The sequence below is a fragment of the Sorex fumeus genome, unplaced genomic scaffold (genome assembly GCF_029834395.1).
Source record: "Sorex fumeus unplaced genomic scaffold, SorFum_2.1 ptg000026l, whole genome shotgun sequence".
NCBI lineage: Eukaryota > Metazoa > Chordata > Mammalia > Eulipotyphla > Soricidae > Sorex > Sorex fumeus.
Window position 1 is genome coordinate 12,570,544 of NW_026606083.1, and position 25,324 is coordinate 12,595,867.

At 55.2% G+C, this 25,324-nt stretch overlaps 1 protein-coding gene across 1 annotated transcript in view; it reads right to left on the minus strand.

Moving 5' to 3' along the window:
- Positions 1–2,777: 2,777 nt before the first annotated feature.
- FAM171A1 (family with sequence similarity 171 member A1) overlaps positions 2,778–25,324 on the minus strand; it is a 65,737-nt gene continuing 43,190 nt past the window's right edge. The window contains exons 4-9 of the mRNA XM_056114522.1: positions 21,796–21,954; positions 17,737–17,913; positions 10,891–11,007; positions 6,147–6,261; positions 3,889–5,586; positions 2,778–3,446 (exon numbers count right to left, since the gene is read on the minus strand). Of these exons, the coding sequence (XP_055970497.1) occupies positions 3,924–5,586; positions 6,147–6,261; positions 10,891–11,007; positions 17,737–17,913; positions 21,796–21,954 (2,231 nt within the window). The 3' untranslated portion in view covers positions 2,778–3,446; positions 3,889–3,923. The remainder of the gene's footprint in view (positions 3,447–3,888; positions 5,587–6,146; positions 6,262–10,890; positions 11,008–17,736; positions 17,914–21,795; positions 21,955–25,324) is intronic.

The following is a 25,324-nucleotide window of genomic DNA, read 5'->3' on the forward strand; positions in this document are numbered from 1 at the left end:
ATATCAAAACTCACTCCATGGTTCATTAACTTTGTTTTTATAACAGTTCAGTACATTCATTTATCAATCAGTGGTTGCTTTTGGAGCTCTTACATTACATACACTGTCTCTGCCTTTACATGTACACACACACACACACACACACACACACACACTTTCTCAGTCTCAGGATAAAACAAATGAGAGAAAGATGAGGCTTCTCTTTTGAGAAAGGATTCTACTTCCCTCTTGGATTTTATCTTTAGTACAACTACATTTTTTCAGATGAATAGCCCATACTATTAGCTCAGTAAATGTTTAAAGTAAAGGTGCTTTTTTCTAAGCATAAGATTTTGTGGAAAGTTCAAGTCTGTTAGGAAAAAAATGATGCTTAAAATAATGTGCAGTGTTTAACAGAGGACCTACAGTTGTCCAAGAGACATATGAAGAGCTGCTCAGCACCGATGATCAGAGAAAAGCGAACCCAAAGGGCAATGATGTGCTCATTGCAATGAGGCCCTCCACCCGTGAGAACGGATGCTCAGAAGGGCTGCGGCCGATCAGTGCTGGTGAGGCAGTGGAAGGAAGCCCTCATCTCTGCTGGTGGGAAAGCAAATGGTTTCACCTCTGGAAAAACAGATGTTTTTCAAAATGTTAAAAACAAAACTCCCATAGGATCCGGTCATGGCACAAACACAAATACTCAGAAGGAGACCCACATACACACCACAGTTTGCATGTGGTGCTGCGACAGCCAACATCTGGAGGCGAACCAAGTGTTCCAGGATGGAGCAGTGGCCAAGGGGGTCATGGCAGAGACAGACAATGGCAGATGCCCAGCTGGAAGGAAAGACACCACGAGGGCAGGAGATAGAGGACAGGGAAGGGACAGAAGCAAATGAGGTGGACCCTCAGACTTTGATACCAGAACGCAGGTCACCATGAGACAGGGTGGGGGTTGGAAGGAGCCGATCTGTGGTGCTCGGGGGGTCCTGGCCCTTTAGTGGGGGTGTGTTGTGGTAACATGGGGCCCCCTGGGCATGTGGTGTAGACAGTTGCACTCTTGTAAACCCTGTACCCCTTGGTGAGAATTAAAATTAAAACCAGAGTGTGGGAGCAGAGCTTAACATTCTACTGGGTTGGTGTTCCCCACATGTCTGAGCTGTAGTGAAAACACAGGGGGCCCAGGAACTTCCTTGTATGTGGCCAACCGCTGGTTTGATCACTGGCTTCCCTAACCCCAACAGGACTGACCAATGAACACGAAGCCAGAAGTAAGCCGTGAGCACTGCCCGGTGTGGACCAGATCCCAAGGCCCTCAAAAAATCCTCAGCACTTGTTATTTTCTACAATTGGTTCTCATTCTTCATAATAGTTTTCTACATTCTCGAGAGTTCCACAAATACCCCATCAGTGAACGCAATGCGAACAGCACTGCTCTTAGGAAGCCAGGGTCAGGTGACCCTGAGACTCACATTGGCGTGAACTGATCAACAAGTCATCTGGGATGGGATTCAGTCACAGTGTTCCAACATCCGATCCTTCACCCGTGCACGTTTCCCACCATCAATGACCCAGTTTTCCTCCCGCAACCCGCTCTAGCCTGTCTCTATACCTCTCTCTCTCTCTCCCACACACACACACACACACACACACACACACACACACACACATGCGTGCGCGCGCGCACACACTCACACACACACACACACTCACACTCCACTTTCCTTTTGGGCATTATGGTTTGCAATCCAGGTACTAAGAGATGATCATGTACATTCCTTTTCCCCCTTTCAGCTCTCCATTCTTGCCCAGAGTGATCATTTCCAACTATCGTTGTCATAATGGTCCCTTCTCTGTCCTGACTCCCCTTTCCTCACCCACTAGTGGCAAGTGTCCAACAATGGGCCACTCCACCTGTCTCTCATTTCTACTGTCCTTGGTTAGTCTCATACAATTGTTAACACTTTTGCTAATGTCTGCTACTATTGGTAAAATCTGCAAGATGTACCCCCTGCCTCACTTGTCAAACCATCCACTCTCATTCACCTCAACTCATGCAGGAGCCACGGTCCCCTTAAGAGCAGAAACACTGAACATCAAAGTCTGGAACTCAGGACAATGAAGCAGCTTGATGCATTTCCTGCCTGCATGAAACTGACAAATACTTTGTAGAGGAGGCAATTCTGCCAAGTCTGATGACTTGATTTCCCGCAGACCAATCCGTGTTCAAACACAGACTTTCAGGATGGTGGGGGTGGGGTGGGGTGGGTCATACTTGCACAAGCACTGGGAGGGTGTTGATCCTCCGAATAAAATGGGGTTGAAGCTGGCCCCAGGTGCCTCGACACAGAACACAGAAGAAAACAATCTTCTTCTAAGAAAGCAGCCATTCCTCCCTCTCAAACCCCACGGGAGTCTGTGGAAATAAATCAAAAAAGGTGCATGGGAAGGATTTTAACAGCGTGTAAGTTCCCAGGTAACTGTCTGGGAGACTCAAATCTGAGTCCAACAACCGGCCTCTCAGACCACCCAGGAGTGAGCAAGCAACATCCAGGAATGACCGTGCAAGGGAGAAGAGCTCAGAAGGAAGGGGGAGGGTATGAGAGATGGTCCAGGGGTTCAGGTGTGCCCTGCATGTGGTTGATCTGAGTTCGATTCCCAGCACGACACAGGGTGCATCCTGATCACTCCCCCTCTCCCCCCGCAGTGCTGGGGTGGCCTGGATAATCCCTGGACAAAAAAAAAAAAAAAAAAGAAAAAAAGAAAAAGAAATAAAATGGGCCACACTGCAGAGGTTTTTTTTTTTTTAAATTTTCCTTTGAAGTTTATTTTGACTTTTCATTTTTGGATCACCAAGCAGCTGTTTAAGGAGGATGCACAGAGAGTGATTCCGGCACTTTCGGAGAGTACATGAGATTTGTTTGTCACATTTGGTCCCCTCGCCCAGCCCATCACTCAGGCTGGGTGAGCAAGAGCTGCCCGGAGGATTGGAGGATTCCCGGGCGGGGGGTGGGGGTGGGGGAATACATAACCGTCTACACAAACAGGCAAAAAACCGTAAGGTGGCTGGTAGCCACGGGGCGGGGAAACGGCAGAGTCCCTGTGAAGTGTCCTCTCGTCTACCTGGGCGCATCAGAAGCCTCCAGGAAGCACACACGCTGAAATGAGAATCCTGCCCTCTCGAAAGAGCTCCGTGGCCGCATGCAGTCAAAAACAGAAAGGACAGCATTTCATCACTTGATAAAATCCAGGCAGTTCACTTAAAGGGGTTAAGGGGAAAAAATACAAAAGCAAAATTTCTGTTTTTCCTTCTTTTTTTTTTCTTTTCTTTTGAGGGACTGTCTGTTATCACTGTAAAAAAGGCACTTGGAGTTACTGGGACCGGAATTGAAGGACTCTTGGCGGAGAGAAATTTCATTCAAAGGCTGGGATGTAGCAGAGATGTCACTGAGTGAAAGGAGACCCTGAAATGAAACACCGAGAGACGCAGAACCCATGAAAACGAAGGGGTGACACCTGTACAAATGCACCGCCCAGCGCTGGAGGGTGCCCTTACAACTGCGCCCGGCCACTGGGCTCGGGGCTCACTCCCACCCCCCAGGCACAGAGCCAAAAAAGGGGGCACCGCTGTTTGCACAAGGGGCAGACAAGGCGGCCAGCCCCTGCCCATATCATGGGGGGGCTGCTCTTCAGCGTCCTTGGGTCAGGGGTTGGGGCAGACGACATTCAGATCCTTGTCCCAGCCCTCTCTGGAGTTGAGACCTGTGGGGGACATATGGAGAGGGTCCCCGACTCCACTTCTGCGGCCCAGAGCAAAGCAGGGAGAGTTCCTGCCCACACTGGCTGCCTCCACCGCTTCAGCGCAGGGGAGAAATTTTTGGCAATTGGGGGGGGGGGGTGTCCCACCCTTGGGGGTGGGGGGCGCCAGACCCTGCTCGGGCTCATTTGATATTGAACGCCATCAGGGGCCTCTCCTCCCGCCGCTGCCAGGGGCTCTTCTTGTCCTCGCCTTGGTCATCGTCGTCGTCGTCGTCCTCATCATCCTCTTCCTCTTCCTCCCGGGCAGGTCTGGGCGCTTGGGGGGCGCCCCCGGGCTCGGCCGCGGGGACGTCGGCAGTTCGTCTGGTGGTTTCCTCCTGCAGGCTGGGCAGCTGCCCGCCGCTCCGCCGGCCCCCGCTGTCCAGCAGGCACCGCAGCGCGCTGTCCTCGGGGGCGCACGCCGCGGCGCCCCCCTCGCCGCCTCCCGGGTCCAGCGCGCGCTCCCGGTGCACCAGCTGCGCGTAGGCGGCGCCGTCGGCCGCCCGGGACTCCTTGGCAGCGTGCTCCTGGAGCGGGGGGTGGCTCTGCGGCAGGGCCAGGGCGTCCCCTCGCCCCTTGCGGGCCGCCTTGGGCTCGTTCATGTCCACGCCCGAGTCCAGGCTGGCGTCGTTGCTGCCGTTCCTGCCGGCTCTTTGGAGGTCGATGTAGGAGTGTCGCACGTGCGCGTTGGAGCGGCCGTCCAGGGAGACGAACCAGGCGCGGGGGTGCGGCAGCGGCTTGCCGCCCCCCAGCTCCATCAGCGCCTTCTCGGTCAGCAGCTGGACCTCACTGTTCATCTGCGCCAGCGCCGCCTCGTTCAGGGACGCGGGGATGGACAGGGACTCGGACACGCGCGCGCCTGCCTCCTGCAGGTGCTGCTGCGACACGGCCTGGCACGACAGGGGCTGCCCGGGGATTGGGCCGGCGGGGTGCGGGTAGAGCTCCGCCTGCAGCCTCTCGATGTCCAGCTGCTGGTCGGCGGGCACCACCAGGGGCTGGCCCACGTAGGAGTGGTCGCCAGGGAGCTTCATGTAGTGCGCCGGGATGACTAAGGCGGGCAGGACCTTCCGGTACACGCTGTCGTTGACCTGGTCCACGGAACTGCAGCAGATGAGCTGGCCGGGCCGCGGGAAAGAAGAGGGTCTTTCCAGGTGGTCCACGGAACGTGACATCAGACACTCCGTGGCCGGCCGGCGGTCCAGTAGCTGCTCCTTCTCGGGCGAGGAGGGCGTGGGGTAGAGGTGCTCCTGGATGGTCAGCTTGCTGCCCACCGCCAGGGACGCCTGGCTGTCCCGCTCGGGCCTGTCAAAGAGTGGCTGTGAGAGCATGGCGTTGTAGCTGCGCCGGTAGTCGCCGTGGCTGGGCGACTCGTAGCTGTCCCTCTCCAGGGACCGCCGGGACTTGAGCGGGAAAAGCTCCACCGATTTGCCCAGCGTCCCGCTGGGCGTCAGGTTGTCAAAGGAGCCCTGGCTCTTGTCGTGGTCCTGATGCGACAGCAGCTCCTCCCGGGAGCTGAAGTCCTGTGAGGTGCTGTAGGCCAGCTTCAGCACAGGCGCGTGCAGGTCCCCCTCGCCACCTGGTGAAAGCAGCTCCCGGGGGACGCCTCCCAGCAGCTCCTTGGAGCCCGGCGCGTCTGGCCGGCCGTGGCCGCTGACTGAGAGCGGCCCCGGGAACTCGGACTCCCCCCGGCGGGAGAAGAGCAAGTTGATGTGCGACATGGACGTGGATTGATCCCTCTTGGAGCTCTCCAGCGTGGCCGGGAGGTGCAGCTTCCGGTGATGCTGGCGAGGCTTCAAGCATTTCCGCCTGCGGGTCCAAGACACAACGGACACCCCAGAGTGAGAGTGATGCGGGGCGGAGGGGCTTCCCTGCACCTCTGGGGCCCTGCAGAAGACCACTCCTCAGCCCACTCCTTGGTCCCGTGGTGCTGACTGAGCCCCGGTCCCATCCAGAGATCTCAACCCTCCATCAGAGCACTGTCCCCTGAGTCTAGAAGCAGTCTGCCCACCAACCGAACAGATGAGAGAGAAAACGAAGAGCAGTTCTACTCCATCCTTGAAAATACCCTTGGTCAGCCTTTGGAATATTCTGGAAAGGCACCTATGACTCCTGGCCAGCTTTCCTGACTCTCCACCTCAGCCATATTATGACACAGACTAATGCCTCGCACACCTGTCATTCACCCCTTAGATGACAAGGTTCAGATCTTAGGTCTGTTATCAAGAGCACTTTGATATAGTAACAACAACAACGACAACAATAATAGTAATAGCTGTCACCTCAACATCAACACTGGCAAAAGAGCTTTCCAGATTAAAAAATAAATGGCAGTGCCCCTGCCTCTGGCCCCCCAACTAGAACATTACCTGCAGTAATACAAAAGGAGGCACAGCAGAACCAGGAGGATGAAAGCCATCCCGCCTAAGATGGCCAGGAGGAAGAGCGTGTGATACGCCGTGATGTCTTGGGTGACAATGGGACCTAGAAGGGCAGAAAAGGGCGTATTAGGTGGACAGAAGTCAAGGAGCGCATCGACTCTGTCTCCCTCCTCCTCCTCCTCCTCCCAGAGAAAGGCTTTGACTGCATTTTAGAGGATGCGGCTGGATCAAAGTGCTCCTCCTGGCAGAGCTGTGGGTGGGATCTGGCTGCAAACACACACACACACACACACACACACACACACACACACACACACACTAGGGCAATGCCCAGGGACGCTCCTTTGCTAAATGATTTCCAGTGAAGGTGTGACACTGCTGTGGTGTGAGTCCTGCCTCGGGAGCTGGTCTGAAAGGCAGGTGCACTTATAAGAAGCAACTAAGTTGTAGTGTCTTATTGGGACCAACCCTGAGAGCCAATTACTCCTGCGGGAGGGGCCTTGGACTGCTGGGAATGGCCTCACAGGTATGAGATAAATCGATTAACTTGACAAACACCCCCAGGGCCAGAGAGACAACTTAGTGGGCTGGCACACGACTTCATGCAGGTGTCCTGGGCCACATTTCTGGCACCACATGGTTCCCTGCCTAGAGTGACTCCTGAGCACAGCTGGGGAGGGGGACTCCTGAGCATTGCCAAGAGTGGCTCCTAAACCCTTAAACAAGACAAAATCCACCAGCAACATCTGTACAGGGTTGTCACATGATCCTAAAAGGTCTCAGGGTTTCAAAAGGAAACTCCCCCACGCCCATTTTCTTTCCCAAAGGGTCTGTGCCCCCAGAGCTCTGCAGAAGGCCAACACAAAGGCTCACGGAGCTGCACAGACTCTCTTCCCTCCATGCTTGCTGTCAGGAATCCCTAGAGGCCTGTGCCTTGGCCTCTTCCGGTCAGTGCTGGTAAGCATTGATGCTAAGGCCACTGACTAGAGTGACAGAAATAGGAGAAGCTTCCAAATTACAGACGGTAGGCAACTTCTGGCTTGGGAATCCCAGACATAATCTCTAGATATGAAGGTGTGTGCTAGGGTCATTTGACATGAAAAACACCCATTTAATGTCATGAGTTGTTGTGATTTTGGTTTGGGGCCACATCTGGAAGTGCTCAGGGCTGACTCCTGGCTCTGCACTCAGGTATCACTTCTGGCAGGGCTCAGGGACACCATGTGGGGTGCCAAGGATTGAACCTGGGTTAGCTTTGTGTGCCAGACAAGTGCCCTAACCACTGCTCGCTCTCTCTCTCTCTCTCTCTCTCTCTCTCTCTCTCTCTCTCTCTCTCTCTCTCTCCCCCTTCGTGATTTTCTAAAGGGAGAGGCTTCCTCAAAAGTCTTTTGAAAGAGGGCTGGAGTGATAGTACAGTGGGTAGGGCATTTTCCTTGCATGTGGCCAACCTGGGTTTGATTCCCAGCATCCCATATGGTCCCCCGAGCATCACCAGGAGTAATTCCTGAGTGCAGAGCAAGGAGTAACCCCTGTGCACCATTGGGTGTGACCCTTGCAAAAAAAAGCCCCCCAAAAAATCTTTTGAAAGAGATGAATCTTCAATTAGGTGAGCCAGGGAAATGCATGAGATTTTGGAAACGGGGTCATCATTATTCTCAAAAGCTCACGCCCTCTGAACGGCAGAAGGGTGGGGCTCCCATTTCTCCAAGTTGGAAAATGAACTGAAAAACATATTGCCTGAATAATCCAAGGACACATTTTTTCACACAAAGATAATCCATCCCCACAGGCCCAGGGAAGGCGTTGGTCAGAGTTACTAAGACATGTGCAATATATCCAAGAAAATCACGTCCACATAACCAAAAGCTCCACTGATTAAGGACTTAAGATTCCACTAGACTAACTTCTGCCAATGCAGATCATTTTTTAAATAAATTTTTATGAGTGAAACACCATGAGGTACAGTTGTAGACTTATATAAATAAATTTTTGTGCTTGGGTTTCAATTATACAATGATTGAGTACCCATCCCTCCACCAGTGCCCATTTTCCACCACCATGGATAATATCCCTCCCACTCCCATCCCTCCATCCCACCCTGCCTCTGTGGCAGGGAATTCCCTTTTGTTCTCTCTCTCCTTTTGGGTGCTGTGGTTTGCAAAAGAGGTATTGAATGGCAATCATGTTCGGTCTATAGTCTGCTTTCAGCATGCACCTCCCATCCTTGGAGGATCCTTCCATCACTCTTTATTCAGTGCTCCCTTCTCTGTCTGAGCTGCCTTTTCCCCTAGCATGTGCGACTGGCCTCCAAGCCATGGAGTGAACCTCCTGGTACTTATCTCCGCTATTCTTGGGTGTTAGTCTCCTACTTTGTTACTTTATATCCCCCAGATGAATGCAATCTTTCTATGTCTGTCCCTCTCTTTCTGACTCATTTCGCTTAGCATGATACTTTCCATGTTGTACCACTTGTATGTAAATTTCATGACTTCATCTTTTCTAACAGCTCCATTGTGTTGATGTACCAAAGTTTCTTTAACCAGTCATCTGTTCTCTGGCACTCAGGTTTTTTCCAGATTCTGGCTATTGTAAAGAGTGCTGCAATGAGCAAACAAGTAATGCAGATCATTTTAATCCTTTCAGATTCTTTCAGATTCACAAACATGCTTCGCTTACTGTTTCCCTGGAACATTAAAGAGGAATCCTAGTTGGCGGGCAGTGTAGGAATAGACATCAATCATTTAGCCAATGTGAAGGATGAGAGACTACCTGCCTCTTCAGGCTTTTCCTCCAGACAGGGGCCGTGTTTGGGGCTGTGGCTGCTTCCTGGTCTTGTCCCTCACTGCTAAGAAAGTGATGGTAGGATTACCTCAGCCTTTCTCTCTCCCCTCAATTGAGGAGCCTCAATTGAGGCATAAAGGGGAAACTGGCAGCCACAATTATCAAAAATACATCTAAGAGGGGGGCAGAGAAATAGTACTGCAAGCAGGACACTTGCCTTGTATAAGGCAGACCTGGGTTTGATCTCTTAAGCTGATCTCCAGATGTGGCAACCAAACCAAACCAAACCAAACCAGAAATGTATATCAAACTTCACTTTCACAGTATAAGGGATAAGGGCTTGCCTTGTATGTGACTGACCTTAGTGATTCCTGGCACCATGGAGGATCCCCTAAGCATCGCCAGGAGTGACCGCTGAGCCAGAAGTGGCCCTGCGCACTATTGGGTGCCTGGTACCCCCTCAAACTTTCACACATAGTCTCTGTGGCATCTGCCTTGATACCGAAGGCTTTCCTTTCCTTCCTTCCTCCCTTCTTTTTCTTCCTTCTGCCCATCCTGTCTTATTTTAACTAGTCCAGTTATGGAGATTTGGGCATTTTCTTACTGAAAATTGACCGTCATTTTGTTGTTGTTGTTCTGTTATTGTTTTGGCCATACCCACTGATGCTCAGGGCTTACTCCTGGTGGTGCTTGGGGGACCTTATAGGATGCCACTGTATGCAAAGTAAGTGTTGACCTACTGTACTGTACAGCTCCAGTCCTGAAACTGATATTCATTAAGAGAATAAACAAAGCACCTCCCAAATTGCACCCAAGGACCAGTGTCCCAGATCATTCCTGTGCCTTGGGGGTGCAGTGGGGAAGGAGAGCATGTGGGGGGCAATATTACTCACTGGAAATAAATATGATAATTTTCAAGGTTCACCCCACTGAGGACTGGCTGATTCTGTGATCCTGGAAGCGTATGTGTTTCCTGCCTGGGATGAGTCTATTGCTAAAGCACCACCAGCGCCCACTGTGAACCTGTGCTCCTGGCCACGGGACGAGACCCCTTTAATCATGGTCATTTGGGCCCCATGCATCGTGGGCTTTGTTCACTAACCTTGAGTGTGAGACCTTCTGAGAAAAGCCACAGGGACTGAGCAGAAGAACTTCCCTGGGTGATGGTGGCACAGGGGACATTCCCTCAGGAACAGAACCTGGGGGTGCTCCCAGCCACGCGAACATCACTGGGATGTGTCAGGGCATGGGAGTTGAAACACTAAACTTGGGTGGGTGGGTTCTTTTGGGGCCACACCCAGCAGTGCTCAGGGGACCATAGGGGGTGCCAGGGATCCAAACTGGCCCTGACAGGTGCAAGACAAGCATCTTTCCCTCTGAACTCTCTCTCTCTTTCCAGCCTCCAAACACCCAACTTTTCATTATGCTTTGCAAAAATATCAATTAGTTCATATTTCTTACCTGGACATGAATATTCATTTAGACATGAAGGAACTGTGCTTTTCTAAATCTTTCCAACCTGGAGATTTTTTAAAAGCCACATCAAGCCTTTTTCATCCCTCTCAGGCCTGCAGAGGGGAGTCACTACTACACCTTGTCCTTTCTGCCTTGGGGAGCTGGCCTTGGCTTGCTCCCTGACCCCCACAGCTGTTTCTAGCATCAGGGATGCAGTCTGGGCTCACCCAGCGGGCTTTGGAGAAAGGATTCCCCAAGGCAGTTGGCAAAGGCATGAGACAAGAACTGTTTCCTATTTTTTAATGTTCTTTTCTCCCGTGGGGAACTTTCAGCTGGAACTGTGTGACGCCCCAGACGTCTAATACCTCAGCTCCATCTGTGGGTCTGCAGATGGACCACCATGCTCGAGGCGGACCCTGCCCAGGCTCTTCACAAGATCAACTCAAGCGGGGGCTCCTGGAGGCCCCTCGAATGCTGTAGCCTGGTGTCACGGTACCTGGATTGGGAGGTGACATGGCGGCAGCCCAGTAGCCCAGCTGTGGGGCGATGTATGTCCACGTCAGCTGGCTGCCCTCCTGGTGCACGAGACCCAGACCGCTCTTCAGCCACGTTCCTGCAGACAAAGCAGAAAACACCTCAGCTCAGGTCCGGCCAGCACCCCCTCAAGGGCATTTGAGTGTGAGCCACTGGTGGTACATGCTGATATATGTTCAGTGAACAGCTCCTAAATGTGGTCGGTTTTTATCCTTTTTTTTTGTTTGTTTTGTTGGTTTTTGGATATTAGGGTGTTTGTCAAGTCTCCTAAGATGGGGGTCGCTGGACTCATTCCCTAAACTCAGAACACAGGATGAATGGGTCTGGGCAGAGGTGAAATTCTCGGTTCCAAATGAGAGCCGGAGCACGGAATTGCTGTTTCCTCCCCAGGAATTGTTTTCCCATGAAATCAGTGAGCAAGAAACACATTGCTAATTAATCAGCAGTCACAGTGTTTGCATGCTGGTCAGTGACCTAACCCTCCTCGCTCGGCAGAGCCAAAGTGAGCTGTCCTCTCCGAATGGATTCTTCTAGCTTATGGCAAGCTCTGTTCAGAACTGGTCGAGACAACAATCTGTCAAGGGAAACTCACTGCAACCAGCCACCTTCTATTGGAAGCATCAGATCACAGATATGTTAAATTATTAAAACTCAAAGCAAGCAGTCGCTCGGCATTTGGCAGTGATATGTTCCCTGGGTATTTTCAGGATGATTTTGAAAAAGTCTTAAAAAAACGTGATCTAAGTGGCCGATTGTTTTTCCCCCACTCCAAGCTCGCTGTACCTGAACTCTCAAAGACTTACTGAAACAAGTTCCATGGAAGAGCAGAGATGGGAAGCATCGAGATTCTGGCCGAGCTGTAGAAAGCAGTTTGCCATGAACGGCTGGAAGTGTTATGATGACAGAGGGCAGCGTTAGTGACATTTAGTGAGACAGAGCGCTCTGAATTTACAGTAGGTATTGATACATTTCCAGAATTTAGTTATGAGACCCTAGTCCCCGACATTAGGAATCTCACCTAAATGAAGGTTCGCGTAACACAGAAGTTTGCAAACATGTGGACTGAAGTGGCAAGGCGCCCTATGCCAGAGCTTGTTAAAGAGCTTGTTAAGTAGAACTGTGGCGAAGAGGTGGGTTGTGCACTCAGTGGGTCTGGAGGCAAAATACCAGAACCCACAGTTCTCGTAAGACACTCATCGGCCATTTGGGTAGTGAAGCTCTAAACTATTTGCATTCTTCAGTGTGTGTGTGAATGTGTGGTGTGTGTGTGTGTATGTGTGAGTGTGTGTGTGTGTGTGTGTGTGTGTCTGTGATTCTTTTAGAAAATCCAGTTGGCCACGGGTGACAAGTTGGGGGCCGGAGTGAATGGGTGCTGGACCCGTCCTGGAGACTAGGGGGACAGTGGTTGGACAGGGTGGGAGGTTGGGTCCACAGGAAGGAAATAAGGTGGGAAGGGGTCAAAATCAGAGAACAGTTAAAAAATGCAGCATAGAGTGACAGACTTGCAGGACAAAGTCAAGTCACTAAGTGGGGGCTTCAAATTCAACAGAGTGGGTGGGAGATGCAATCTTGTCTCTGAAAATTCCCGTGGGGTGGGAGGCACAGGCTGCACTCACGAAAGACTGAGCGGGCTTTAGGGATGGCTGGCCCAGTGGAGATTATTTCTGCGTTGCTAGGCAACAGGGCCAACAAATGTCCGCTGTGATATGAGGTCACTGCGTTCTGCTTGTCCTCCCTGCGGGCGGCACCTCCACCCTGCCCCGCTCCCCCGCACTGGGTTGCGTGGCCACACAGGTGACTGGCATCTAGCTGCCTGCTCTGCCCCCTGGCTCTCTGGCCCGGGCATCCCCACTGCATTCTGCTCGGGGATCACATCCATCAGGGCTTGACCTGACCCCCTCCTACACGCTCATGAACGCTCACTCGGCTTATGTCTCTGTGCCGTGCAAACATCCCCACCTCTGTCTCTGCAGTGGTCCTGGGGAGCTGTCCCCCCCCTCAACCCCTCACCCCTGCCCCAGCTTTCTGAAGGCCGATTTAAAGCATGCTCAGACAGCAAGCTCTGCTTCCTTTCACGCTCACATTCCTAACACATAGCCCCATCTTCCTGCAGAGACACACGGCCAGGTGCGCAACCCAAACACCAGTGCCAGGGGTCGCGGAGATAGCTGAAAGGGCTGGAGCACTGACTTCCGTGCAGACCCCTGATTCTCAACCCCTCCAAGGCCCCAGCCAGGTGTGGCCCAGGTGGAGCACTGCTGGGAAGCGCCCCCTGCCCCCCAAGCCCACATCCAGATAAAAATGATCCAATCAAATGAACTGACCACCTCAGGTGTAAGGGGACCCCTCACGGCTAGAGCTGCTGGTTCTGATTCTTCCCCCAGACACAACACCTGTCACAGTGACTCAGTTACCCCCTCCAGGTTGCTATCCGTTGCCCTCTCTCTTGGCAGCCACCTTGGGACAGAGAGGAAAAGAGCAGCTGTTTTCATTTTCTTTTTTTCGAGGGGGGGGGTGGTCCACGTGCTCTGAGGCGACTCCCCAGCTCCATGCTTGGGGATGCGCCAAGCAGTGCTGGGGTGGGCAAGACAAGTACCTGGAGGACTGTGAGAGTCCCGGGATTGAACCCGGGTCTCCCGCATGCAAAGTGAGTGCCCAGCCCCTTGAGCTGCCTCTGTAGCCCCCTTTTTGTTTGCTTGACTCTGTGCACCTCATTCTGCACCTGCCTCGCGGAGGACAGTGGGGGAGGGGAGAGATCTCAAGTCTTTGTCCTGTGGGAGGTCCCTCGGATGAGGGGGGGGTAGGTCAGCGGCCATGGCCCTGCAGTCCCATCTGTCTTGGGACACAGCAGCAGAGCTCAATATGGCTCCTTCGGGGTGGGCTGGCACCGGCTCTGCCCTGGATGGGAAGCCATGACGGTTCCCTCATTTCTACAGTGATGCCCGGAGCCGGGATTGACTAGGGCACTGCGTTTGGGTGGTGCATCTGTTCCTGCAGCTCCATGAGTATGAAAGAACACAGGATCTAGGAATCTCGGCTCCAGGTCAGGGGCCGACGGGGATTCCAAGCGGCATCCGTGGCTCTGGCCAGCCGGTCAACTTTCTATTCCAACCACAGACTAGCTTGGCTTGTTGGAGACTGCCCGGGCCCCAGGGCTGCCAGCAGAGTCCAGACTGACCACCTGGCATAGAGCGGGGAGCCGTCTGCTGCCCCACTTACAGGTTAAGGGCAGGGAAGGTCAGGGATGCAGCCGGCTAGCCGTTGCCGAGTGGTCTTGATCTGGCCAGCGGGTGCTCACTAGCCAGGACTGTGGAAGTGAGAGGCCCCGGGACCCACCTGGGGTGAGTGTAAAGGAGCACGCATCCACTCGAGCCCGTCTCGCCGAGTCTCTGGGACAGAGGCTGCAACTTCCTTCGTCCCAGAGGATGAGGCTGCAAAGGCTGCCACCGGTCTCTCTGGGAACGGTCCCAGCCGCCCTGTCGAGTTCTGTCCATACCCAGCCACATGCAGCGCACTGGCTCCGCCCGGCTGTGGACCTGCACTTGAGGCTATGCTTGTGGGGAGCCCTGGGCTGGAGGGGCAGTGCAGGGGCCAGGGCGCTTGCCGTGCACGTGGCTAACCCCTGTTCAGGCCCCGGCAGGAGTGATCTCTGAGCGCAGTGAAGATAAAGCCCTGAGCACAACCGGGTGTGGGACCCCAGTCTCAGCTGTCCGTGTGGGGGAGCCACACCGTGGGCCCCCAGTCTCTGTGGTCAGGCGGGGAAGCAGGACCGCAGGTCCTCTAGTCTCTGCTGGATGTGTGGGGAAGCCGGATCGCAGGCAGATGGCTGGTGGGTTCTTGCGCCAGCATCCTGGCCCCAGGGAGCTTCTGTCATAGCGGGTGATGACTGATGGGCCTCATTTCTCACGTGAGGAAGAGCGGCCAGTCACACAGCGCTGTGGGAGTCTGAGAGATAGCACAGGGCCTGGGGCTGACCCGGGTTCAAGCCCCAGCACCACATTCCGTCCCCGGAGCCTTCCCAGGAGTGACCTCTGAGTGCAGAGCCAGGAGGAAGCTCTGAGCATCACTGGGTGTGGCCTCCAAACCAACCCAAACCAGACTGAAGTGTGGTGAGTGGTAGTGTCCTTCTCATGGGGACTCGTAGGTCAAAGGGGCACCCCCGGAGTCCCTTTGGAAGGGCACTAACCCCTCCCTGGGCACTGTCCTCACTACAGAGCCTCTCCTTGTCCCAGCAGAGTGGGGACAACACAAGACACATTTATTGATTTTTTTTTTTGGGGGGGGAATTCACATTTGAATTTCTTATAATTGCAGGGGTCAGGAAATACTTTTTTTTTTAAAAAAAATTCTTTCACTTTTTCTGTTTGGTCAATTCTTTCTCTTGGGTTTTGGGGCCACACCTGACTGTGCTCTCCATGCTCAGGGATCACTCCTGGAGGTGCTCAGGGGGACTGAATGTGGTGTCAGAGGGTGGAGGGGGATAGAACTAGGTCGGTTGTGTGCAAAGTAAGTGCCCCACCCACGTTCCGGCCCCGTCTCCCATATTTCAAAGTGTAAAAAGTCACTCTCAGCTTTCAGGCCAGTTTGCCACCCCACAGATGGAAGATTCTTCATGGGTGTCTGCGTAATTTCTGGCAGGTAACTCCTTGAGCACTGCAATTACTTTAATCTGCTTCATCAGTAGATCATTTGAAGTCTTAAACTAGCTTGACATGATGATCACCTTCAAATTAATCATAACTGGCAGCTAATTAGGAAATAGTGTTATATGTCAAAGAAGTAGTCCTATTTTTTTCTCTCTAATCTGATAAGATGGACTCAGAACTTTTCATTTAATTGAAATAATGTAATTTATACTGAAAGCAAAAGCATTACTATTTAAATATAATGATAGTTAAAAAAAAAACACCTTTAAAACTATGCGCTTAAAGAACAGAGTGTTTCTCTGGAACATCTCTTCAATCTTAAAGTTTCCATATCTTCTAATTCATTTGGTTATTTTGGATGCCCAACATTTCCTCTGCACTCAGACAATCTGTTGCTGGCGGGGATTTGGTAGTTTGCCCACCGGAGAAGTTGAGTTACAAAGACTGTTGGAATCACACAGTGACTTCCCAGCAGCAAGCGGCTCAAAGTCCCAGGGATTTTTTCCAGAGATGACAGAACTTGATGACATTTCAGAGACCCATTGGGAACATTTTGATACCTATGACATTCACTTCCTAGTGCTCCAGCCATAAATCGCTCTGAGTTTTAGGGACTTAAAACAGTTTTGCATTTTTGCTCCCCTCGGGCTGAGGTTTTGCTGGGCCAAAGTCGAGGGCTCACTCTGAGAGACCCCCTTTCCCTGCTTTCTTCACCTCCTGGCCCTCGCTCAGGACCCCCCAACCCTTCTCAAGGTGCCTCTCCAGTTCCGCCTCTGCCTGCATCTCCTCCTGGACACCACGGCTGGGGCGGTGCAGAGGAAGCAGCAGCCTCAGACGGCAGGACCCAGTGACACCTGCAAGGTTCCATGCCGGGTCAGACTCCCTGGGCCCGGGGGTAAGGCCGGGTGAGACATGATCCATCAACTGTACATGTCTGAAAGGGTATTGCAGGGATTCTGCTGGGAATTAGACACAAAATAAACCAACGGGAGCTGGCAAGTAGCATTCACTGGTGACTGTCATCTCTCTGCGTCACATGTCACATGCACAGTCCTTGAGGAGACTGGATCTAAATTCTCCTCATCTATCCTCAAAGCTCCACTCAGGTGCTGAGAAATGGGTCAGTCTTTCCCTTAACCACAGCCCTGGGCCATCCCAGGACACCCATCCTGGGGTGCTGGGGCCAACGGGGGGTGCTGCGGAGATGCAGAACACATGGCACAAGCATCTTCCCGCCCCCCGCCCCCCAACCATGAGGCTAAGCTTTGTGCCCAGGGCGGTAAGCTCTGAAGAGCAGTGCAGGGGGCTGGAGCCGCATGTGAGTCCCTACACTGTCCCCCACGGCACCACTGCAGGGACCCTTGGGCACAGAGCCAGGAGTAGGCCCTGAACAACTGCCGGATGTGACTCACAAATGTTGAATGAAAAAATAAAAAGACTTCAAAAGAGTAGAGCTGGGCCCTTACCAGTATGCGTGAGCCATGCGTGACAGAGCTCTGATTAGAAATACGGTCAAATACTGTGGGTGGTGTACCCTGTTCTTTGCTTTGATAATTTTTGGGGGCAGTACTCAGGGGCTACTTCCTGCTCAGGGTTGGGGTTATTCTCAGTGTTGCTCAGGGGACCAGGCCTTGGCTCCAGGGAGGGAATCTGGGCCTCTTAACTGCTGACCTGTCCCTCCGGCCCATCTCTCTATCGATCCAGGGGTCCCCCCCAGCTGTGTTCAGGGGCCACCAGAGTCACACTTGCGGCTGTGGGAAGTAGACATGAACGTGGGTCTCTACGTGCTAAGGCTGTATTCTGGCTCTTCAAGTCAACTCCCCAGCTTCTAAGCACTCCCCTCCCCCATCTCCCTCCCTCCCCCCTCCCCACTCCCTCCCTCTCTTTCTCTCCTGCTGGCCTTGTCTTCCTGTTTTCCTAAAGCCAACAAAGAGGTAAGACCAAGAGGGTTCTCTGACCTTCTCAAGAAGAAGAGGATAAAGATAGAAGAGCCTATTTTAGTTTTAATAGCCTCTGACCATTCTTGGCAGAGAAATGAGCAGAAAGTACAATAGAAGTCCAAGGAGTGTGCCTGAAGGTGCCTGGGGTCTGCCCCCTCTGTCCCCTCCTCCCCACCCCCACTGTGGTCAGGGGATGTACCCGCAGCCATGGGCCTTGCTTACCCAGTTTCTGATCAAACCGCCATGCGGCCACGTAGCCATTGTGTCTCAGGCTGCTGTGCGTGGACAGTGGCACGGTGACGTACATGGGCCCATCCACCAGCACTGGCGTCCCATCGCTGCCCAGCAGGTGCACACTGACGGCTGTGACAGGCGTGAGGTCATGCCGGGTGCCATTCCCTGGAAGGAAGAGGCATCTCGGTCACACTTGTCACAGACCCGGGCAGCAGGCGGGATGGGCTGTCTGTGAGCGGACAGGCCGCTGGGCCCCGGGCTATGCCAGCACGCCCCAATCTCACCCCCACGGGGGTCTTCGAAGGGACCCTCAGGGATCAGAGGATCTGTGCAGTCAGTGCTGGGCTGGCTCTGAGCATCTGTGAAGGGAACCAGAACCCGGGGAAAGGTCTCCCGTGCAGGGCGGGTCCCCAGACCCACTGGGGTCTGTGGCCAACCACTACTCAGAGACCGGATGCTGTGAACGAGACTATCTGAGGGCCAGAAGAAGAGGCTGGGGCTGTCTCAAGCGGGGCTTCCAGAGATGAACTCAGGCCTCCTAAAAGTCAATAACCAAAAATTCGGACTTGAAATATTTATGCTCTTTCCGTGGCCACTGTTTCTCGGATGGGTTTAGAGGGAACTTAATACATCGATCATTCCACATTAGAGGCCTTTTATCCGAGCTAAAGCTTAAATGACTGTCTCCTTTCCAGATAACTTTGGGGGTGCTTACGAGTGTGATATTATATTTATACACTTAAGCAATCCGCTTTAGAAAAAATTCCCTCTCTGGGGAAATCTAATATCACACAAACTCGATTCTGTCATGATTTAAAATCTTTTCTTAACCCCGACAAGGAAAACACAGTGACAAACCATGAATGCTAAGCTACCTTTGCCCACAGAGTTTCTTAGGATGCCACGGGTGTACTGACCTGCCCATCTAATTAGCCCAGCTAATGCAGACCCCCCTGGGGATGAAGGAGAACTGGAAGCGTCCAAAGGAAACCCGGCAAACTGAGAGCTTCAGTTCTCTGCAGAGCAATTCCTGACAGCTGATGCCAGCCCAACTGCTGACACATTCATTCCCGCCTCCGTTTCTCAGCGTGAGGAGAGGCACGGGGCGGAGGGCGCAGTCACCTACACGTGGCCACCACCAGTTCAAGTCCAAAGCCCGGACACTCCATTTCAGGGGAAGGAAACCGCGACGCGGCATCTGCCAGGATTCAAGGGGACCCGGCTCTGGGGACCCGGGCAGCACAGGGCAGAGCCAGGCTCTCAGCTCTGCCCCTGCTCCTGTTAAGCTGCTCCCCGAGGGCACGGATGGGAGCTGGGACAGGAGGTACCCGAGCTGCCCTGGCATCCACCACCCAGAGCCCGGGGTTCCCAGTCGGCAGCGCTGTGCCCCAGGCAGTTGCGTGAGCCAGAGCACAGCGGGGATGGTGCCGAACGCTCTGAAAACTCCACGTCCACCTCTTCCTCCCATGTCACTCTGCTCGGAGACCCCGAGCTGGCGTCCCGGAACCCCCCACCTGGTTCCAGGGCTCAGCTCCCACACCCCTGGCCCCGGCATTTGGCAAGTTTCTCCCGGGATTTTTCTGACCTGGGATGCTGGGGAGGCAGGACTGGCTGCTTCCTGTGAGTCGGCTGGGCTTGGGGGAGCAGGCGGACACGCTGGGATGGTCCAGCAAAGCCGTGTGCTAGGCCCACGCGGCGGAGGGGACTGTGCAGAGTGCTCGCCAACGCTCGGAGCCACCGCGGGCTCACGCCAGCTCTCTGGGGACTCTTTTCCTCGCTGGGTACGCCCCTGAGTCAGACTTCTGCTCCCCCGCCCCCTCCTGCCGTCCCTCCCCCGGAATGAGTCACGCTCGGAAGGGTCCCGGCTCAGCTTCCAGTCTTTGTGGACAGGCTGTCGCTGGTTGCAGAATGTGGAGTCCTCTGTATGTCCTTCCGTGACATAAAGTCACTGAACACAACCCCCCACCCCCACCCCCCAGCCCCAGGGTCGCAATCAAAGAGGCAGCAGCCAGGGCAGTGGGCAGGGGCAGCTCGGAGCTCTGAGGGTCTCCTCCGGCTCTGCCTTCCGGCACCAGCTCTTCCGGCTGCGGCCATGGCCAGCCCAGCTGCCGTGCAGGGTCCCCTTCATCTTCCTGGAGTCACGAGCAGTAGGAACAGCCCGAAGCCCTCGGGGAAAGCCCCAGGGCAGATACGAGGTGGGAGGGGGGTGTGGAGTTATGAAGGGGTGGGGGTTCGACAGGGGCTGCGAGTATATAGTCAGAGGGGTGGGCACACAGGGGCTGCCGGGGAGCTCAGACTGTGTGTTTACTGGGTCACACCCACTGATGTTCAGTGGTCACTCCTGGCTCTGCACTCAGGAATCACTCCTGGCGGTGCTCAGGGGACCATATGGGATGCTGGGGATGGAACTTGGGTCCGCCGCCTGCAAGGCAAAAGCCCTCCCTGCTGTGCTATGCTCTGGACCTGGCCCAAACTCTTTTCTAAACCGAAGCCTTGATTTATTTTTCTGCAGTGGGGTCCCCTTGGCAGTGCTCAGGGCTTACTCCTGGCTTTGCACACAGGGATCATCCTGGCAGTGCTCAGGGGACCATATGGGAAGCCAGGGATCGAACCCGGGTCTGCTGCCTGTAAGGCCTGTGCCCTCCCTGCTGTCCCGTGGCTCTGGCCCCGCTGCTGCAGCCACTCCTACCCCCGGAGGCAGCTGGGTGCAGGGTCAGCCCCATGCCCTGCTTCCATCGGCTGGGCCCCCTTTCCCGGCCCACTCCGGGTGGGTCTGTCTCTAGGCCAAGGAAGACGAAGTTATTTCAGGAGAGGAGTTTCCTGTCCTCCCCCAAACACCCCTTCGGTCGGCTGGAATAACAGAGAGATCACAAAAGAAGGCAAATGCCCCTCGGATCAATAGTCCTGTCCTCTTCCCCCCATTGTCTTCAATTTCATCATTTATTCAGGAGCCCCTGGGAGTGGGGTACAGGAAGCAGCGTGAACTGCAGAGGGCGGAGGGTGTCCAGCTGGGCCGGCGTGTTGCACCACTGTTCCATGGCAGGCTGCTGGGGTGACGACAGCTTTGGGCACCCAGGACAGGGCTCTCCTCTCCTGAGGAGGACACTGAGGCCTCAGCTGCCACACTGCCAGGCAGAGCTGAGAGGGGAGGAGAAAGGTTTGGGGACCCAGGGCTCCAGGAAGGTGAAAGCAATCACTGCTCTGGAACGAAGGGGAGGGAGGTTCAGGTTTCAGGAGTTTCCAAACAGCTCATTCAGGAGGAGCCTCAGTGAGGTGAACATCAGTGAGTCTCCCCCAGAAACTGCTGCCACCTCCAGGCTGAGCCCAACCTCTGGGTTAGTGCTGGGGTGGGGGGGCGGTGGGGACGGGGAACACCAGCCGGGAGGGTCATGCCGGCAGACCCTGGCTCCATGTGGAGGGCTCTGAGAGCCGCCTCGGAGGCTCTGTGTGCAGGGGTGCGGATGCCCGAGCCCCACTTTCCAAGAAGGGTTTCGGGCACCCCCTCCAGACCATGCCTTTGCGTCTCCCTGATACCTGATCATGGTGAACCAAGGTGGGGTCCAGCAACCAGCCGGGCTTAGGGGTGCCAGGAAAGAATCAAACTCAACTTCAGAGCGTCTTAGGTGGAAGCCGAGGGGCAGGCAGGGCCCCTCGGACCCCCCCTCCCACCCCATGCTGTGTGCATTCTGAGTCCCCTCTGGCTCCCACTGGCCGGCGGATAGGGCTAGGCAGGCCCCTGCTCCCGGCCAGACAGGGTGGAAGGGTAGGTGCACGCTGTCCGGGGTGGATGGAGGCTGTGAAGAAGGCTGCAAACCTCTACTGCGAGGCTCCCAGGGCACAGGAAACCCCACCCCAAGGCAAAGAACAGGCTCTGAGCTTCTGCCCTTTGCAAGGAGGGTTCAGGCAGCCAGCACGCAGCACCGCAGAGCCCACCAGCACGCACGCACGCACGCACACACACTGGCAGCCCTCGGCGCTGACCCCGGGTCCCTTATCTCTTCCTCTCTGGGGGGCACCCCTTCCCAGCCCCAGCCGCGGCAGCGGTACCTGTGCTGTTGCCATCCAGCCCGCGCAGGTAGGGGAAGCTGTCCACCTCGGCGGGGCTGCTGGCGGCCGTGAGGAAGGCGGTCAGGTCGCTGTAGCTGGTATTGTCAGGCAGGTGCAGGGCGCGCCGCTGGAAGTGCACACGGGGCTGCGGCCGGGCGCCTGCGGGAGGATGGGAGCACCCCAGCCGTGAGCGCCCCGCCAGAGGGTGGGAGCCACCCTCTCCCCACGCCCCCACCCCTCCCCCCCCGCCCAAGCAGGACACAGAGATGTGACAACACGCTATTATGGGGACAGAAATAATAGCCCATTGTCACAGGAGTTTTGACACGGGATGTGATTTTTTTTTTAAAGAAACACTTTGGGGAGTGCTATTTGCGACTCCTACTTCCACTGCAGGGGGGGTCTTGCCTCTAAATGGGGGGGAGGGAAGAAGGTCAGAGAGCCAGGCAAAGGGGGGTGAACAGTTTCCTTAGTCAGATGAGGCCAGGGGTGCTTTTTTTTTTTTAACTTTTTGGGTCACACCCGGCAATGCACAGGATTATTCCTGGCTCTGCACTCAGGAATTACTCTTGGTGGTGCTCGGGGGACCATATGGGGTGCTGGGAATTGAACCCGGGTCGGCCGCGTGCAAGGCAAACGCCCCACCCGCTGTGCTATTGCTCCAGCCCCCAGGGATGCCCTTTGCATCTTCCATGTTCCTGGTAAAATCCAGTTGAAGGGACTGTTGTGACAGCATGGGGGGAGTTGCAGGAGGCCAGCCTAGGTTCGATTCCCGGCAACCCATATGATCCCTTGAGCCCACCCCGGAGGGAATCACTGAACGCAGAGCCAGGAGTGCGTTATGAGCACCAGTGGGCACAGACCCCAAATAAACAGCAACAAAAAGATCCCGCTGAGAATCACCCCCTCCCCGCCCCCAGCAGCCCAGGCCAGGGGTGGACGCCACAGCCTGACCGAGAAACTCCCCCAGCACAAACCCCAGTTTTCCTTTGGCCTCTTCAGAAGAGACCCTCACATGCACCCCGTGTGGAATGAGGGTCCCCTGAGCAGCCTGGAGTCTTTCCATGGGGCGGGAGGGCACCTTCCAACCCCTTTGCCCCCTTCGAGGCTTCAGCTAGATTGTAAAAAAACCTCACCTTGCTTTTTGAGCCTAGTGCTGCGGTGTCAGTAACAAGATGCCAAGCTGCAACGCCCGTGTGCTGTCCCAGCACGCACACCGCAAAGTGAGCAGAAACGGGAGGAAGACCGCTAATGGGCCATCGGCCCTGACAGTCCGGCTATCTCAGACCCTCCACTCCAAGGCTTGAGGGAGACCAGGTGCCTTGGCGGCCACCTGGGGGCGCCTTCTCCTCACCCACATCTGACCAGGGCGATGATCCCTAATTGGGCCCCGATTCCTATAACCTCTAATAAGGAACTTCCAGATGGTGACTGAGCCAATGCAGTGTTCTAGAACCCAGGGACCGACCTGCCCATTCTTTGTCCTTGTGGATGAGCTCACAGAAGCCCTGTGGCTTAGAGAGTCTGGGGGCGGGGGGCGGGGAGGGAGGCCCAGGGCTGGGCTGGGAGCCATCTCGGGTCCCTGAAACAACACTTGCCTTCTGCATGGACTGGCCCTGTGCTCCACGGCCCATGGGCGGAGGGGAGCCTGGGCCGGAGGTCACCATCGAACTGTGACCACCTCTACTGGGACTCGCTGGCCGGGGTCCTCCCGGGCCTCCCCGTCGCTGCTCTCAACCCTCTGGCACTGTGATCTGCCTCCAGAGCGTCCCCACTGGCTCCCGGGGTGCTACCCGCCCTCCGGTTGGCCCCTGCTGTCCGCCCACGTCGTCAACCCCTGACAACAGTCACCGACTGTCTCCAAGGTATGGGGTTTGCTGAGGCTTTTCTCTCCCACCTCCTCCCCCGTCTCCCATCTTGGGGGGTCGGGGGGGTCTGAGAGCGGGAAAATCAGCGCCCGTATCCTCACATCAGGGGCCAGGACAGGGGGTGCTGAAGTGGGTCCAATCCGGTTAAAAGGGTGCAGTGTCTGGAGCCTCCCGGGGATTCTACCTCACGGAAAGTTAGGACCGGATGTCAGTGACTTTTTAAAGAATTAAAGTCAGGGGCTGCAGTGATAGTACAGCAGGGAGGACGTTTGACTTGCATGCAGCCGACCCAGGTTTTAACCCCAGCATCCCATAGGCTCCCCCAAGCACCTCCAGGAGTAATTCCTGAGTGCAGAGCCAGGAGCAAAACCCCTGAGCATCGCTGCGTGGGACCCAAAAAGCCAAAACAAAACAAAAATAAAGAATGAAAGTCAATTGGCCATAGAGAGAGAAAAGGGGAAAGGAACAGTGTGTGCCCAGAGAATAAAGGGGGGGCTGGACTCTTGTGGGCCGAGGCTGGGGACCCCAGACCGCGGATCCCAGGTAGGCAGGTAGGATTCCTGGGAGGGGCTCATCCTTATGGGCACCCCATTACTGCAGGCCACGGGGTGTCTCCTCCCCACCTGGGCCCGGCTCTGCCCCTCCCGGGCCTTCCCCCACCTCTGTCATATCCCATGCATCAGTGGGCTGAGACCTCCAAATGCGGGGGAGGGGTCGCCTGAGGGCTGGGTGAGCCCCCCGTTGGCAGCTGGAAGCCCAGACACGCTGTCCATGGAGCACAGGCAGGACAGCCGCGGTGGGAGTGACCACGGGTTCGATCAGCGACCTGCACCAGCCTACTGCGTGTCCACACACAGGCCAGTGACGGGTAGCGAGGGCAGGGGAGAGTGACCACCTGCAGCTTGTTTGGATGTCGCTCGACCCCCACTCCCCATGGCACCGGCTTCGACTTCCTCTTTCCTCCCGTGACTTGGGCTCAGGCCCACCCACCTGGAGCTGCCCCCATCCCCCATCCTCTCTCCACACGTGCAGCTCTCCCCCTTCCCTCTCTTACGTCTTCCTGGCTGAACCCAAGTCCCTGCAGGCGGCTGCCTGAGCCTCAAGACTTAGCCGTGAATGCAGCTCAGCGGCAAAGCACCAGCTGTGCATGCTCAAGACCTGGGTTTGATCCCCAGCACCGCCACACACCAAAATGGGCAGCAGGGTTTGGCCCCACGGGCTCTTCCTGCCCGGTCGAGGGCCTCTTCCTCCCCACCAGCACGCACCCCGTCTCCTGCCTCAGGGATCTGAGCCATCAAACGTTGCCTGGGGGTGCTAGAGAGATGGTGGGGGAGGGACTCGTGCCACGCACCCAGCGCCTCCAGTCCCACCTCCATCACCAAAGAGGGTTCTTGAGCCCCATGAGGAAACCCCTGAGCACAGAGCCAGGAGTCAGTCCTGAGCACAGAGCGAGGAGGAATCGGCCCTGAGCACAGAGCCGGGAGTGAGCCCTGAGCACAGAGCCAGGAGTCAGTCCTGTGAGCACTGCCGTGTGGGACCCACCCTTATCCCTAAAGAAAACCAGGATAGGGCTCAGGAATCCCCACACACAAATGCCTATTCTCTCTCTCTCCACCCCCACCGTGCTGTGACGTGGCTGGTCCTTGGCCACGTGCCACCTT